Genomic DNA, 16,771 nt, shown 5'->3' with positions numbered 1-16,771 from the left:
CGCCGACAATGTCATGCAGTATTCGCGGACACCATCCGACTCGATATAGCCACGTGGGCAAGCGGTCAGCTCCGCCTGGGATAAGGTTCTGGCGGCCTCCGAGTGACAGCGAGGTGTATTTACGGGCAGTACATTGTGATCAAAATGGACGTCCCGCGGGGGAATAGGGGATACTCCAGATTGACTATTTAGTGGAGAAGCCGTTGTTGCATCCCACCGGTGCAAGTGCGGGCGCGAAGAAAGTATCAGGCCATGCTTCGGTTTTAACTTAGAGGCCGCGAAATGGTGCTGAGACCGCGTCTAGTGGATATATCGGCAAGTTTTCAATGCGAAGGCGGTTGAGGATCGAAAGCCCCTCTTTCCAATTTCGACAATGTTGCCTTTTTCTGCGTCGGTAGAAACGACTCAGATAAAACCGGATCTGTCCGCCTTGACACAGTGGTATCCGTCACGCAATTCTCTCCGAGTGCCACGACTACGTGTGCGCCACTGGCTTCGTTTTCGCCAAGCTTTGACCGTTGCAAGGGGTCGGGCCGGGAGACACCCCCTAATAGACTTTCCATTCAGAACTCTAAAATCAGGGCACCGTTCTCGCCCTCTTTACGGGCTGTCCCATACACGGACTCATCCCAACTTCTGTTGCACGTGTTGACTCGCGGCTCAACTACGATATTCTGCTCGAGGGAAGCGGGTAAGGGGTTGGGAAGAGGCGCATTATTTCGTTGCGTATGCTTTGCACTGAGGCCTGAACCTGAGGGAAGGATAGAATAAAGTTCAAGGTGTTACATGGACTCGGGACCAGGGACTTGATTAGCGTTGCAACGGTCTCCACATCGGATACTGAAGCAGATGGGGGCCACAACCGTCAATTCGCTTCATGATGTCCAGTCCCATGTGCGCCCTAATCGTCACGCTCGACGGCGAGGTGTGAGTGGGTATTCTTGTGCTCAGCGGAGAAGTGCTCGTGTATTCGTTATTCGTGTCTCAATAATACTATCGTCCTGATCCAGATGTCATAGCCCCCAGCGTTTCTTGTAAGTCTCGAATTCTCAGCCCAACTGGTCGTAAGGCATTCTGGTGAGACTCCCAATTCTCCCTTGCAGCATGCGATACCAGTCCCTCTAAAAAAACGTTCATATGCCTTGCTTGAAGTAGAATCAGGAATCCAAAAACTTCGAATCGTTCCTGGACAGAGTCAATCTGAAACTGCCCGATATGAATTGGTAACCAGCGATGCGCGTGTCCATGCAAGTCCAGTTGCGATGAGTCCCGCTCGGATGAGGAAGACATGAAGCTCGTTTCCCATACAGATGCTATGTCTTCCAACATACCAATCATCTTCTCAATCAAGAGTATTAAGAAAGTCATGACTCTAGAAGGGTTGCGGCATGAGCTGCATTGCAGCAGGGCGTGACATTGTGATATCGACTTCTTGAGAGAGTTGAGTGATCTCTCTGCTGAGCAAAGACTGTTGAGTTTGGTATGACCTTGAACCTTCTCGAGGTGACCCAAAGTGACTCCCATGCAGCGGCACGGAGACGCTTGATGAGTTCGTGTTCTGTCTCTGACCGTTGAAGTTTCTCGTGGTTGGCGAATCTCCATTTTTGGGTCAATCTTTGATGAGAAAGGAGTTGAAGATCGCCCGCTAGATGACATATTTGTCGTGGGTCTTTTCGGGGATGGTAGAGATTCCTCCATCCGCTTCCTCTTATTTTGTTGTATTGCGTCCCATTCAACGTCTCCTTGGTGTTATTAGTCTTTGCACCCCCTGATGAAGCATTGAAACTCACCTGAAGTTGCGCTTGTGTTTGCAAAGCTACTCTCTCGAGAAGTAGATTGGTTCTCTGATGATGAACTGGGCGCGAAGACACTGTCCAGTGTGAGTTCTCTCTCATCATGCTCTGATAAGGCAAGGTCGGCTTCGAGTAGTTCGTCCATATCAAATTCCTGAAAGCTTGACTCAATATACTCCGGCAAAGCTAAATCAGGGAACTCCGGGGGCACAGATACGGCTTGGTCCGTGGGCAAAGTGTTGGATGAGTCGCTTGAGTCTGTCGACAAGTGAGTTGTTATGCTTGGGCCGTGGGTATCCCTGTTCGTGGGCAGTCGAGAAATTATAGGCGCAATATTATGCCTTGCTTCCTTCGTTACGTTCTGATCCAGGAGTTGGCTTGATATAGAAACTTTGGCGTCTTCCAAAGGTGTGCGGGGTAGAATCATTAAATCTTCCGAGCTTGACGGTGTTGGGGCTCCAAATGAAGAAACCCTTTGAGCAGTCGAAATTCTCCCTGTCTTGCGCCGCTTGGGTTGAGACGCGTTGGTGTAGGTGCATACGAGATTACGATCTCTGCAACGTTGGCAACCAAATCTATGGCCAGTGCATTTCAACTAGAGAGAACTGGTCAGCACTACTCTTTCAAGTCGGTCATCTTCCATGCGCACCACTTGCCTTCTTAGCCCGGCACCCATCACATGCAAAGTGACTTGGATTCTGACCCGGAGCTGGCGGTTGATTTGTGCTCGATATGCAGACCACCTCCCCATCTCGATCTTCGGTTCGAAGAGTTGCGAACATGATTTCGCTCGGTCTCGCTCTTTTCTTTGGGCAGATTGCCGGCAACGTTGGGGAGAAAATGACAACCGAGACCGAAGACAAGAGATGAATGTTCACAATGTCCCATCAACCTACATATAAGACGCATCAAGAATGAGTACTGTCGAGAGCACAGTAAATCTAGGGAACCTTGTCTTTTAATGTGACTCCAGCCAAGTACGTGTCGTATGTTGCAGGCGAGGCGCATACAGCTACGAACTCTATTACTAGTCGTGAACTTTAAACAGCCTGTCTTTCGCCTGGCCCGGAACGTGAGATGCGGAAATGAGATGGGCATTTCTGCATTTATTCTACAGCTCTTCCCTTGTGTCCCAGTGGTCTGGGCTGGGCTTGAAACGAGGGCAGCCCACTTCGCGAAGTGGCATCGTGCTTTGACTAGAGCTTTGACAAGTTCCCGAACATAGTGTTGATAGCCGACCGATTTTGTGGGCTAAAGATGGCAACAAGAAGGGTTTCGGTGACGACGATCGTTCCAGAAGTGAAGTGGCGAATGAAGTTTGGAAACCCGTTTTTCTTCTTTGCCATGCCACAGTTGCTCAAATTGGGCCCCTCTTGTCTTGGCACGCCGCAATAGCTTCGGATTTGTGATCTGAAGTTTAGCTCTGTCAAGTTCCGGACCGAACCCCTGGTCCCTTGAAGTTTAACTTTCCCGACCCATGTGGTCTCAAGACGACCATAAACAGTAAGACCCTGAAGATCGGTCACAAACGCGCGCAGTGAGTTCAACTCAAGACACAAGGATCACGCCTGGAAGTTCAGAAGCCGCCGCGGACATCCGAAGCCCTGGTCGTCAACTGCTCCGTGCTCAACCCTGCCTCGATTAAATGAAACTATCCACTCGCGGTTGTCAATCATTGTAACAGCGCTCACCGCCGTTTTTATCATGTCTCTATTGATTGGACTACAGGAAACAGTACTGGTGGTAACAGTCCCTCGGCATGGTATCCTCGAATGAGGGAGGCAGGGAGTACCTACGATAAGGGTAAGAAGCCGATAAATACGACCTCCTCGCCTCGCGCGATGCTGACTCTCGGCGGACCCCAAGTCACAAGAGCTCGGATACAAGAGACGGATTGAGGCATATTGCCGTTGATGGCGAGACAGGGGGGCAGTGAAAGAGGACGAGGCGAAATCGATCTTCCCCATGGGCAGAAGCTGAGAGCGGCGGGGAAGTGTCCGAATGACAGAGACCCGCACCGGTCAGAAAGTAAATTTCTCGTCTCAAGAGATCGAAAGAACGGTTCCGGAGCTGACACTCCTCGGATCTTTCTCTCGGTATCATATCTACTTCAAATAACAGAATAATATCACTAGGTACTGAGACTTGACCTCAAGGGCTGATAGCGTCACAGTCTTGTGTACTTATGGCGGCTTGAAGACATCAAGTCTGATCCCCGCTGTTGTACAAAGAAGGATGCTCTGCGAGACTTTCCCAAAATCCAAGTTCAAAATTCCAAGGATCCAGGCTCAATCCGAAGTCCCATGGCTCAGAATCATTGGAAGGATTAGTTTCCTTCCGCGAACTGATGTATATACTTTGCGAGTCCTCCATTTGTATGCGGTCGAGAAATCGTTGAATGGTATCCGCAGCTGCCGAGAGCACCGTAAAATTCGGCTCTCCAGGCCGAATGATAGTTCCCATCTCAATCTCCGCAACGAGTACCCCTAGATCTTGTAAAGTTCTGTTCTTTGGGATCTTGAATAGTGTCACGAGACTTGGCTGTTTCAGCATGGCTAGTAACGCTATACCGACAGCGGGAAGTCCATAGTGCGCAACCTCAATAGAGTTAGATTGAACTTTGTGATTCGAAGGTCGAAACCTTACCTTCCATACTGTACTTGTCCCAGAAGAGACGGCCTGATCCCTTAGCACGACCGCTTCTACGACTAAAGACAGAATCTCTTGAGCGAGTTCAACAATGGTCTTGTCCGGTTCTGGCGGGGACTTGAGACAGACAAGTTGCGTAAGAAACAGGATATGAAGGTAATTGAGACGCGCGCTTATGAGAAAATCGCGTTCAAATGGAGTTCTGTCTGATCGTTTCATGCTCCCTTCCAGCCGAAGGGAGGGGGGTAACAGCATCCATTGACGTTGAGCACGCTCTCGTATCAACCTGTTTGTGGTTAGCCATGATAGTGTTGAAAGATGCAGTCTGTATTGAAGAACTACGCTTACTTTATTTTTTCCATGCATATTTCTCGACAATCGCCAAACAACATAGCTAGAATATCCTCTTTGAGGGAGGCGCATTGTGCGGACCAACGGGTGTCTGCTCTGTAGCAAGCTTGTGCATCTTGTGTCCAATCTTCCGTCTTGTCAGACGCTGGTTGATCTGACTCCTCCGAGTCAAGAATCAGTCGCCCTTGAGGAACTTGGAGATGACAAAATCTTTTGCTCAGCCTTGGAGAGCGACCAAGGAAGATTGAAAAGTTCTTATCGGCCGAGTAAATGCGGGCGAAGGCGGTTTTCCGGAGCTCGACGAGAAACAAGGGTGCTGAAGCCGGTCCTGGCGGCTTTTGGTGATAACCAAGCGCAGTAATTGATGCAATGACATCCCCAAGCCTTCTCCACGCCGAGTAAGCTGCGAGATGCATCAGTTCCGTTCCTATGGCGGTTCCCATCCCATTTTACTTACACTGAATCCCAAGAACGTATGAATGAGCGATGAAGTTTTCATACTGTGCAATGAGCTGGAGGTCATTCAGGCAGTCTAGAGATATGCATATCTCTGCCAAGGCATCCGAAACCTTGATTGCTAGCCCAACAAGCTGTTGTCTTCGCACATCTGATTTGTACAAAGATGGGAAGAAGGGCACCTCCATTGTAGCTCGGATCACAGCTGTGAAGAAAATCCCCACTGTTTCCCATCGCAGGTAATGGCCTACGAACTGAGCTGTGAAGTCTGAAATGGAGCACCCTGGATTAGTTCCAAGTGTCTGCCTCGAATTTCGAAGTAATAAATGAGTGAGTGAATGATGCCACCAGTCATCTTTGTCGGTCTCTCCTTCCAGGATGGTGCCCAGGGCTCGGGAGCATTCATCCACGAAAGGTTCAGCAAGAGCTAGATTGGCGCCTGTAGCACGCCAGAAGCTAATCAAATCTTGCATAGCATTCAACGGAAAACTTTGGAAGACATGTCTCATCAAGTCCACTGTGTTTTTAACAATTGGTTCCTCGTCCAAATAGATGGTATTAGGCGCAGCTTCTGGCCTAGACATTACACTGCTGGTTGCAGTTCTTTCTGGGCTGTCGTTCGCATCCTGTATCAGGTGACTGAAGATGGAAATGTGACTAGACGCCCCTAGAAATCCAGGATTCGGGTTCAAGGGACGGGTTGGAGTTGATGATACAGGCGAATCCTCTAGTGGCTGGTAGCTTTCAGTGGACTTTTAGCGACTGTTGACCAAATGACACAACCCAGTACATACCGAGCCGTCTTTGAAGATAAGAATGATGGCGAAAGTGTCTCGGTTCGCTTCCTTTTGAAAGGCGTCGCGCGATAGACACAGACATCTTCTCGGTTGTTTGTGACGCATCGGGCGCAAACGGGCCGCTCATGGCCGCAAGCCAGTTTCGCCGTTCGACACGGGTCACATGCCGCCAGCCGGGGCGTCATATTATTCGTTCAATGACACGATAAAATCGTGCAGTTCGTCAGTGTGAGAAAGTTCCAACGTGTTCAGCCAACGGAGGAGTATTTGGGAACTCCGACGAAGCTCTTCATCGGAGTAAGATCACTCCGATAATCGGTAACGGGGTTCAAGATCCTTTGTTTCTCCGAACTCGGAGAGTAGGTAATGGATTCGGAGTACGGAGTAGTCGCGGAGTAATCTACCCAGACGAATTTCGACTACGGAGTGCGACGCACAACTTCATTCTGTGAATGAAATTATGTGAAAACAACACGGGAGAAAATCCAGTCCATCTGCATAAATCCTTATGTTGTTGACGAGTCGATTAGTTTGGTCGGGCAACGGGTGTTCTGAATGGGCAGTCCGTCAGTGGCTAAGTCTTATTTTTCGGATGGGATACGAAAATTCTCCCTGTCGCTAACGTCTTCGTATTCTTTACGATATTGTTCTACTCAGCCACGTCACCTGGAAAATGGCGAAAGGTTCTTCGAAACACGGCTGCCAATGATTTGGTTCCGACATTCAGGTACTCTCGTTTCTGAAGCAATGTTCTGGACAGAATCCCATCACGGGAGACTGTCTCCCAGGCGTGACACTGGCCACTGTAGAAGATCCTGGGCTTCTGGCTCTGTGCGTTCGCAAACCCCAGCCATAATATGATCTGCCCACCCATCAGCAGGCCATCCGTGCTCTAGCTCCTTCAGCACCACTGCAAAACAAGCCAGAATTGCCAGTGAAAGAGATTCTCTCTTCCGAAGCTGGTCTAGAAAACGCTCCGGAATGCGATATAGCCAGCCGAGAGGGCTAGCGTGATGTGCAGCATCAGGTAACGCTGAATTCATCTCGTTTTCCAAAGTAGATGGTTCCATCACAACGAAGAACACTTCCAAATCATCCAATGCGATGTTGTAAGCTGCCCTGACCCCAATGTCGGATATCTGTCGAGCTCGACTTCGTAGCATTTGAAAATGGGATTTGTACCCAGTGTTGGCTCCGTATTCCGGAGATTCTCGTGAGATTGAGACGTTCATTGCGGCTTCAGAGGGCGCATTTGTACTTTCGCTAACGTCGTTGTGTAACCTGATCGATTGTACCCCTCGTAAGAGCCCGAGAAAGTCAGATCCAGCTTGGTCGCTGAATGCGATGTATTCTCCTGGCCTTGGGCCCAAAGCTAGATTAATCAGACCGATCAAAATTGCCGAAGTGTGCACAACCTCGTAGTTGCTATCGTTGATGTCTTGAAGAAGCATAGTAGAACCTTGGATTCCAAGAACATGGTGTCGTTCGGCTTGGGCTAAGAGATCTTGCTGTAAAGGATGGAGGCGAACTTTGTGCAGCGCAGCGAACGCCAGCAAGAGGTGAAGAAGATGGGGATATTGGAAAGCAAGCTCTGGCAGCCGGACAAGCCAGAAGCGTTTCCCCTTATCGTCATGAGCCAAGGTCGAGGCTGTCATCGTGTGGTAGTGGTGCAGCAGCTCCATATCAGCGTAGCTCAGTACGGGATGCGGGGATGCGTGCTGAGCAGATCGGGCCATGGAATTTTCCATCATTGCTAATCGCTGGGATATGATTTCCAGTTGTTTGGACTGTTCGGCCAGTACGCTCAGTAGCGTGGACGAAATACCATCAGTCTGAGTCGAGTTCGAAAGACCTGGGCCAGTTGTGCGCGTGGTGTTTGTTTGAGATAAGACGTCTGTTCCAAAACGACAATTCATGCACTTCGATGCACCATCTCCTTCATATCGTTCCAATCGAAAACTGCAGTCGACCTCCCTGCGTACACAGTTAAGACAGCTCGGCCTAGCTTCATCGCACTTAATTTTCCTCCTCTTGCACTCTCGACAACCCAATCGGGACTTTTTGTGAGGCCGTCTATGTTTAACAGTGCCTTCTGATGAGCTCATTGTGGAAGGCTTGGTGCATAGACGCCACTGGTATGGTCGGGGCGGTGGTTTTCGGGATGGACGAGGACGGTGAATGAGCGGTCGTCGACGGCGCTCCAGCTGTGGGATCTGAACGAGAAATCCGCGGATTCTATGCGAGCGCCCAGACAGATGGAGCTTAAATATTTCGAACAAGGGGACATCGGCGGTCCGCTATGGGGGACGTAGATCCTAGTCTCCGGGAGATGGCACAATGCCGATTTCACAGCTAGCTCAATTCCAGTGGCGCGATTCACGCCTGACTCCTAAATCGGTCCTCCCGACCCCATCCTATCCAACGATACCACATCCGTGCCACTGGACCCTGTCATAGCCACTTATTCTAGATTGACTGGGGCATTGAGAAGATGCCGACTCTCGGGTACCCGCATATAAGCAGTACTCACTGGTGCCCATATCGAGCGTATTAGCTCGTACAGCGCGCTTAGAATACGCTTTCAAGCCAGAATACTGTATGTATGGACTCGCCGACTATAGCTTCTTTGATCACGCTATGATGGATGACGGCATTCAGTTCCTCACTTTCCAAATGGGCCAATTCAACCATTTTAATTGGATCAATGCGACATGATCGTGTCCAAGATCGTTTTCTAGGCAGCACTTCGTCAATTCGTATAAATATTTGACGGCTTCTCGTTTTCATGGCTTAGTCTGAGGTAGCCATTACTCAACATTCATTCATTTTTATCGCTTCTTGTCACTAGAACCATGTTGTCTACAGCGAAAGTTGTCGTGGCAAGTCTTGCTCTAGCCGGCGGCACTCTGGCTAATGCGTGCAAGTGTGTAAGTGAAGACCAACTTTCGGCGTTGTCATCAGATATGGACTATGGTGCTCAACACAATCGTTTTAACCCGGATACAGACTCCTACGGATACTTGCTGGCCGTCATTGTCAGAATGGGAATCTTTCAATCAGACCATCTCCGGCAAACTCATTCGCACCGTTCCGCTCGCCTCCGTCTGCTACAAGTCCGAGCCGAACTACAACGAAGACTCCTGCAATACCGTTCTTTCCAACTGGACAACCTGGGCGCTCCACTCCTCGGATCCAGCGAGTGTGCCCTCCTCGCCTTCTCTGAAAGGTTGCGAGCCGATCTATCCCAACGGAACCAGCATCAACGGGGATCCTGATGCCGGTAGCAAGGGCTGTTCTTTGGGTGCTCTGTCTCTTTACGTTGTCAATGCAAGCGACTCTGGTGACATTCAGAGGACACTTGCATTCGCAAAAGATCGTAACCTCAGGCTGGCTATCAAGAACACGGGGCACAATGGCTCTGGCAGGTACGCGCTCATTGATCGATGAGAGACCCTTGATTAATTTTTGAACATAGGAACCTAGGAGTCGGAAACTTGTCGTAAATTCTCTCCTTCCGCCAATTATTCACCTGCACAGCATTGCTCACACATTCTCAACAGGATTTGGACGCACAACATGAAGCAGACCCAATTTCATAAGCAATTCAAGTCTCCCTCCTGCCCCGCGAACTCTACGTGGAAAGGTAGCCAAATGGCTATAACTATTGGAGCCGGCGTCCAAGACGGCGAGCTTTACGATTTTGCACAGAAGAACAACGTGGTGGCTGTGGGCGGCTCGAACATGGTATGAATTCTCTCGAGAACGTCTTCAAGAGTTCTAGCTCACAGTTGCTATGAAGGACGTTGGTGTTGTCGGATGGGCTACCGGAGGAGGACATGGCCATCTGACTGGAGAGTACGGCATGGGCGCAGACAGCATTCTCGAAGCCTCAGTCGTCATCCCCAATGGTGATTTGGTCACAGTCAACGCGTGCCAGAATGAGGACATCTACTGGGCGATTCGTGGAGGCGGAGGTGGCACCTTCGGCGTCATCGTCAACATGACAGTCAAGGCATACCCTGTGCCAGATATGATCCTGCTTGGCCTCAATGTGTCCGCTAACAATGGTACATCAACTAAGAGTTGGTGGAAGTTCGTGGCAAAGCTGCATACTCTGCTCCCTGCACTTCAAGACCGAGGAATCAAGGGTTACTACACCATCGGAGGCCCCCCTTCGAGCGCGACAGTTGGCATGGCCGGCTCACTCTTTGCTTGGAATATGTCAAACAACACTGTTGCAAAAGCAGTCGCTCCCATTCGAGAACTCATCTCGAATGCGAGCGGTGTTGTGAGCGGCTCTGTTCAGGTCGTCCCGATCTCATCCTTCTACGGCCTTCTTACCGACATCAAGATTCCCGATCACGCTGGGGGGTCTGGGATTTCTGCCGCAAGACTCATCAGTCGGAAGGTTGTCACCTAAAACGAAGATCTACTCGCCGAGGCTTTGGAACAGGTTGGCCCTCAGGCCCTCGCGCCAACAGTGAGAACCCCTTGCCTTCATGTTCGTTTCCATCAACCTCTTAAGCTAACCATCACTATGAAGGACGGAAGCCCAAATCCCTCCATGTCTGGAACCATGACGATCAGTCAGGTTCCCGTCGATAATGCGCTGAATCCTGCGTGGCGCGATTCTGTGGTTCATCTCATCACTTCCCAATCATGGACGGACTCCACGCCAAACATCACTGTGTCTACGCTGGTCAACGAGATGACATACAGCAAGTTGAACATCCTGCGAGAGCTGAATCCGGAGACGGGGACTTATCTAAACGAGGTCAGTTGTTCTCATTTATGTCCTATTGCCTAGTCATTTCTTTCGTCATCCTTTGAGTTTATTCCTCTTGAAGCTGCCCGCAAAGTCAGGTGCTAATGCTTGTTTTCTACTTTCATAGGCAAACGCAATTGAGCCTGGTTGGCAATGGTCTTTCTTCGGACCCAATTATGGACGACTTCTTAGTATCAAGGAGAAAGACGATCCTGAGGGGCTTTTGTGGTGCCCGCAATGTGTTGGGAGCGAGGAGTGGTTGGAGAGCGAGGACGGTAATCTCTGCAGAGCTTCGAAACCGTTCTAGTTGTTGTCCAGGCTTTGCCGACGAGAAACCAACCTTTTGTTTCCTTTCTTTCTGAGGTGCCGCGGCACCCAGCCAACTCAAATAAACATTGTACCAATCATTGATAATACAATTTTGTTTTGCAAAACTTCGACTAGACGAATCTTGGTGGGCTCTATGAGACTCTCTGGGTGTGGAAGCACTCTCCAACGAGCACTTCCATAACACCCAAAACCCGTTTTAAACGGAGGGACATACTCCGTCCAAGACTAAAGAATTAGAGTTACATTTTGATTCTGGCTCTCGCCCACTGTCTTGAGTTAACTAGGTTAATGCCGAGGCATGTCGTCAGAGAATCTCAAATGTCAAGCAATTCGAGTCGGTAGAGTGGAAGCATGTTGTTATGCGACATTTTCACGATTACGAGGGAGAAGACGAAGATCATTGCCAGTTGCTTTCCGATTAGTCAAAATTCTGAGCATTGAAGCATCCTAATGACATCCTGAGATGTCTCAGACTAATGACCCGGAGCTGGGGGCAACCCACCCAACCGCCTTGCATCGGCCCCTGTGCGTCCCGAAACATATGTACATCCATTCCAACCTACCCTGCACGTCACTACGGCAGATCACCTAGCGCATAACTCGAGACTTGATTAGGCATGTTAGCAAGCCACCTGACTGATGCGCCGTTCTCTTTCCAGAAGAGGATTGATAGTTAGGAGTTTAGCATGCAGATTGAGAGTGCTGTTCCAAGAACGCTTTCCAAGGTTGGTTCCGTTTGGCTCAACGCAGCAACCTTCGTAACAAAATGAAATACAATGTTTGCTGTGGGTATGCATTGCGAATCGTATTCTGCGGCCACTCATTGAAGACCTCTCGCAAAATCATATCCAGGCACGCCATGTAAATTGGCCGATTTTTGAGACAATGCAAGCTCAATTCTCGCGTGACAGTTATGCAGCAATAGCATAAATTGCTGTCCACTTGCTGCGGAAGCTTGATGAAGCGATCTTCTGCCAGGACGGGAAACGTTGTCTACGTTGCTGGCTTCGGCAAACTTGAGCTCCGAACCTCTGCCTTGGAATGCACTTCATTCACGACCTAGCTCGAAGACAACTTCCACCAGCCCCGTTTGGTATCAAGATGCATCTTAGCACCATGCTTGTCTCGATATTCCGGCACTGCTATGATTCACAGGGAGGACCGTTTAGCCGTTGCCGCATTAAGCCTCAAGAATCTGGCAGTTGACGCTCGGCGATGTCTCAGATCTCCAGTGTCTAAGATCCAGTAAGCAACCATTTTTCTTGAGTCTTGTCTTGGTACTTTCTCAGTCTCAAACAAGGCAGTAAGGCTCGACAGTCTTGACATCAATGACAGAATTTGCCGGAGGGGAGAAACAAATAAGTGAGACCTCTTCCTCTAAGTCTTGAAAATTGCCAATCTTGTCTCTTTTGGGGTTCGGGAGCAACTTAAGCGCCTCAGCTCCGAACTTCAGGTATTCCCCAGAGGAACTAAGAAAATCATCTATCACCTTGTCCACTGAGAGATTTATTGACTGAAAATACGAGGCTCTCGGTAAAGCTTGCTTGGTTGCAATGATTAGGAGGGCTGTTTTCGTCTTGAAACCTTCTCGGCATATCCCTAGATATCTTTGAAGTATTATTGTGAAGATCTTTGGGTATTTGAGGTTAGATAGCAATTTACACAAGCCTGACGAAATATTCAAGATGATTGCTGGCATACGATGTGCCCGTATTCTGTAAGATATTTCAACTATAAAGAAGCCCTTTTGCTGCCTTCACTATGGAACTATTCCATCACTTACAAACTAACAGCTCATGCAAAGCCTCCACCATTAGCCAACCACCTCACTCCTTGCGCGTCACCTTCAACCCTCTTACTCTTTAAGAATGCATTTCTCCACCCTCAAGTTTGCCATTGCTGTCTTGGCCATCTGCAGCAACACCGTCTTCGGCCAAACTACTCCGTCCCAAGTCGTCAGCAATATCAACATGCTTACCCAGAAGTCCCAGGCCCTTCAGGCACCTGCCGAGTCAATCACCATCGTCAATGGACCGCTGATTGTAGCCGGTCAGGGTCCTTTCCCGGTATGTCGACAGTCCAGCAGAACTTCTGACCATCATCGAGGCAAATGCAGCAAAGTGACTAGCTGACGCGCGTCGCTCGCAACAGGAAATTATCAGGGGTTTTACTGATATCGTCAGTACCGCGACTACTGCCCTTTCGCAGATGCAGGGCATGGCCGCCATTCCGCCTGGCGCCAACTCCGATGCAATTATCGAAGCCTTCCGCGGTTTTGTCCGTGTTCATCAGGCGCTCCTCGAAATTCTCATTGGCAAAGCTGGATTATTCAGCACTGTCCCTTTCATCGGACAACCTATCGCAGCGGTTCTGCGCCAGATTGAAGCTATTGTCGACGTGAGTCTCGAGGGGCCTCGAGGTATAATCAGTTATAACTAATGGTTTCTCCAGACGCTGGCTTTTACTCTCATTGACACCCTGGAAGGTCAGGCCTCAGAGATTCAATCTGAGGCCGATAGCTTGAGCGCGACTATTGGGGACGCGATCACTAGCTACCAGGGAGTCACCCTGGACTGAGGGCATTTGGATAGTCATCTTGAATCCTTAATGGCTATGGTAATCTCAAGCCCGGTTTGGGCGTATTGTTATGCTATCATCTTGTTCAAAACATCACTGGGGGCTTTAAACAACCCTGGCTGATGGGCATTTTATGTTTTGGTTTTCTTCCTTAATCTTTTGATTCCACCTCAAATGCATTGATAACTATACCAACTTAAGTCGTGATTGCGCTTTATCTTTTTACGAGCGGTGCTTTTTGCATTTATATCTCGCGCTGTATTCTATTTATGCACCTTGATGTTCTCTTCAGAAGTGCAAGAAACTTTAGAGTGAGCTTCCACAGAGTGTGAGTTCAATGACGAAGATCGTTCAATGGTTTCGTCGCGGGATGCCTTTGATGAGAAAACAGCACTCTTTCTTTCTTCTAAGGGCTCATGACTGCGTAATGCCTCCAGCCACCGTATCTCTTCGCATATTCCTTTGCCTCCTCAACCTCATCCAACGTAAAGCTCTTCGTGATCGTGCCACTCTCAGCGCCAATCTTGAGCTGCCCCTGTGTAATCATGTTGATGAGCTGTTCCAGTGTCTTGCGATGACACACCCACTTCGCAAGAATCTGCAGGTCCTTGTAGACAGCCTCTGCGTAGTTGATGCCCCCAAGGCCACCCATGGTGCCACCGCTCAGAACGATACGGCCCTCACACTTGAGTACACTTGATGCAGCGGAGAGGTACAGCGGACCAGGTAACTCACCTGGGGTCCAGTCATTGTAGACCTCCGCCCCGGCCGCGTCTGGCGTCTTTTCAATGACTGCCTTCCGATCAACCTCATCATCGCCGCTCATGACAACGTACTGCAGCCTCGGATGGTTGATCGTCTTCTGCATTGCCGCAAGCTTCTCGTTATTCCTGCCGAGAGCAATAACATTCGCACCAAGAGCAAGAGCAATTTCAACGGCCAGTCCACCAAAAGTACCTCCAGATGGGCCTATCACAATGGTTTCTGCGGGCTTGAGGTTCGCCGCCTCGATGATTGCGCCAGCCGAGATAGCGTACATCGTGAGAGACTGGAGCACAGCTGCATCATACCCCAACTCTCTACACAGCCGATTCTCATTGAGGAGATAGCAGTTCTCCAGCGGCACCTTCTGGTATTGTTGGAAAGCGCCGTCTTTCCATTCGCCCTGCATCAGCTTCTTCGCCCGAGGCCCACTACCCCCGATGTGCCCGATGACGATCTTGGTGTTAGGGTCATCTCTGGCCTGGACCTGGGCTTTGACGTATACAAGATCGCCGGGCTTGAGTCGCACTGCATCGGGGCCGACTGCGTGCACGCGCCCGATACCGGCTGAGTTTGGGATCAAGGGTGGTTCTAGGTTCAATTGTGGGAGTTTCCCGTCGTGGGCGAGATGCGTGTAGGGAACGACTGGCGCAGCCAGAACGCGAGTGACGACGGTGCCGGTGGTCGCTTCGGGAATGGGAAGTTCGATCTTTTCCAACGGTGTGCCAAAGGCCGGGAGCCTCAGGGCCAGGTTCTTAGGCGCGTTTGAGCCCATGGTCAATGTCGCAAAGCAAGCTTGATGAAACGAAAGAGCGTAGATGGTGCGGAAGCTGGTGTGAAGAATGGGAGTTGAGAACTTGGACTGTTGTTGGAACATGCGCAAGTCTGAAGATAAGTCTTTTATAAGAAAGGATTCATGTTGTCTCAGCAAAACTTCAAACGGCCCGAGGTTTTCCATGCCGAGACCGATGCTGATGAGAATGCTGTTGTTTGGGCAAAATAATGAAGCGTCGGCTCTCAGATATCGCTCGGGTTCCCGCTTACATCATAAAGGCGTACGGGAAATTCTCACGATACGTCGAGTCGCGCCTACTGCCCCGGTTCCAACAGCTCCCCACAGCACAACTCAAACCAATCATGCCCTCGTCTTCTCCTCAGCTCGCAAGTGATACTCTCATTCCCATCTCAAAACCCTGTCTTGCAATCTAGTTCGCGTCAGAATCGAGTCGGGTACAAAAAAAAACAAGTCGGCATCTTGAGATCCCCGTTGAAACGTCGAGTCACCTTCCACAGGCGATCATCACTTTGTTGGTAGAGACATCCAAATGCACTGAAAGATGGCCCAAGTTGGCTTGGCATTACATAAACGGAAGCTTGTCGTTATTCTCCTCTACCCTGGTATTCATAAATGTTCCAACACACAATTACGGCCCACATCCCCAGGTATCTCAATGAACTCCCAACCCAATCACCCCGAAATTATTGTTCCCACGGTCCACCCTCCCCGCCTCCTGGTTCTTTCCAACATCAGGCCGATCCTTGGCCCACTCCTTCAACTCCTCCTTGCTCTTCCCCGTGTACTTCAGCATATCCTCCTCCGAGATCTCGCCGGACCGGGAGCCGGTCAAGCGCTGGTATAGCGACTTCTTTTTCGGCGCCTTCGATTGGCTGGGTGGCTCTTGATTTGCGTCCTTGTTGACGAGGGTCACTTGGCTGTCGTTGCTGTGGTGAGACATTTTGAAATGGCTCTTGAGGTGGTTGAAGGGGTTGCGTTGTGTGTCCGCTGGGGTTTGTGTCGTCTTTTTGTGTAGATTGTGGTTACTAGCTTGGTTGAAGACGATGAGCGACAGTAGACCTGACGATTGTTGAGGAACGTGAGACTCGGAGAAGTTCATTCTTTATAGAATATCAGACGATGGCTTGATGGGGAAGGTGCTAAACCAACAGGAGCCACTTTCAAGCGGGGGCATCTTTGTGCGTTTATATCTTCATCACATGATGGCTGTGCCACGGGTTTGATACATACCACTCCCAACTATTGAACGCGGCTGCGGGCTACAGGCAACCCTGAAAGGGCGAAGCAGCTCTTGGGAGCGTGCCGGGCGGGCGACTCCCAGCTCTGCGCCGCTTAAGCCTCACCGCGTGCGGTGACTGTTGGTTCGCTTGGCTCAGTGCGACTCTGCTCATTGGGCCGGCTGGGGTCGAAGCAAGCGACACGTGAGTTGGTCGGGCGGACGACCCTTGTATATCGCAGGTTGCCCCGGAATGGAGACGGCAATCCCGCTGCCGTT

The 16,771-nt window shown here is 50.0% G+C and overlaps 4 protein-coding genes across 4 annotated transcripts; 2 read left to right on the top strand and 2 right to left on the bottom strand.

Annotated features, from left to right (window-relative positions):
* Window positions 1-3,995: 3,995 nt before the first annotated feature.
* Window positions 3,996-5,437, bottom strand: CGCS363_v000057 (uncharacterized protein; the record flags this gene model as incomplete). Its single annotated transcript, XM_036631906.1, has 4 exons — window positions 3,996-4,391; window positions 4,440-4,728; window positions 4,791-5,196; window positions 5,251-5,437. 4 exons carry the CDS (start codon window positions 5,435-5,437, stop codon window positions 3,996-3,998), a joined length of 1,278 nt encoding a protein of 425 aa, XP_036502661.1.
* Window positions 5,438-8,898: 3,461 nt separating this feature from the next.
* On the top strand, window positions 8,899-10,466 carry patO-0 (FAD-linked oxidoreductase patO; the record flags this gene model as incomplete). The annotated part of the gene is made up of 5 exons (XM_036631905.1): window positions 8,899-8,973; window positions 9,053-9,471; window positions 9,522-9,545; window positions 9,607-9,790; window positions 9,846-10,466. 5 exons carry the CDS (start codon window positions 8,899-8,901, stop codon window positions 10,464-10,466), a joined length of 1,323 nt encoding a protein of 440 aa, XP_036502662.1.
* Window positions 10,467-13,009: 2,543 nt separating this feature from the next.
* CGCS363_v000055 (uncharacterized protein) lies at window positions 13,010-13,718 on the top strand (the record flags this gene model as incomplete). Its single annotated transcript, XM_036631904.1, has 3 exons — window positions 13,010-13,207; window positions 13,293-13,538; window positions 13,593-13,718. 3 exons carry the CDS (start codon window positions 13,010-13,012, stop codon window positions 13,716-13,718), a joined length of 570 nt encoding a protein of 189 aa, XP_036502659.1.
* A 406-nt stretch (window positions 13,719-14,124) lies between these two features.
* adh-2 (NAD-dependent alcohol dehydrogenase) lies at window positions 14,125-16,216 on the bottom strand (the record flags this gene model as incomplete). Its single annotated transcript, XM_036631903.1, has 2 exons — window positions 14,125-15,365; window positions 15,973-16,216. The coding sequence occupies 2 exons, from the start codon at window positions 16,214-16,216 to the stop codon at window positions 14,125-14,127; spliced, it is 1,485 nt and encodes a 494-aa protein (XP_036502660.1).
* Between the last annotated feature and the right edge of the window lie 555 nt (window positions 16,217-16,771).

The sequence above is a fragment of the Colletotrichum siamense genome (assembly GCF_013390195.1).
Source record: "Colletotrichum siamense strain Cg363 chromosome Unknown KSG_Cg363_contig01, whole genome shotgun sequence".
NCBI lineage: Eukaryota > Fungi > Ascomycota > Sordariomycetes > Glomerellales > Glomerellaceae > Colletotrichum > Colletotrichum siamense.
Note: the sequence above shows the minus strand (reverse complement) of the source record. Positions and strands in the feature narration are given on the sequence as shown.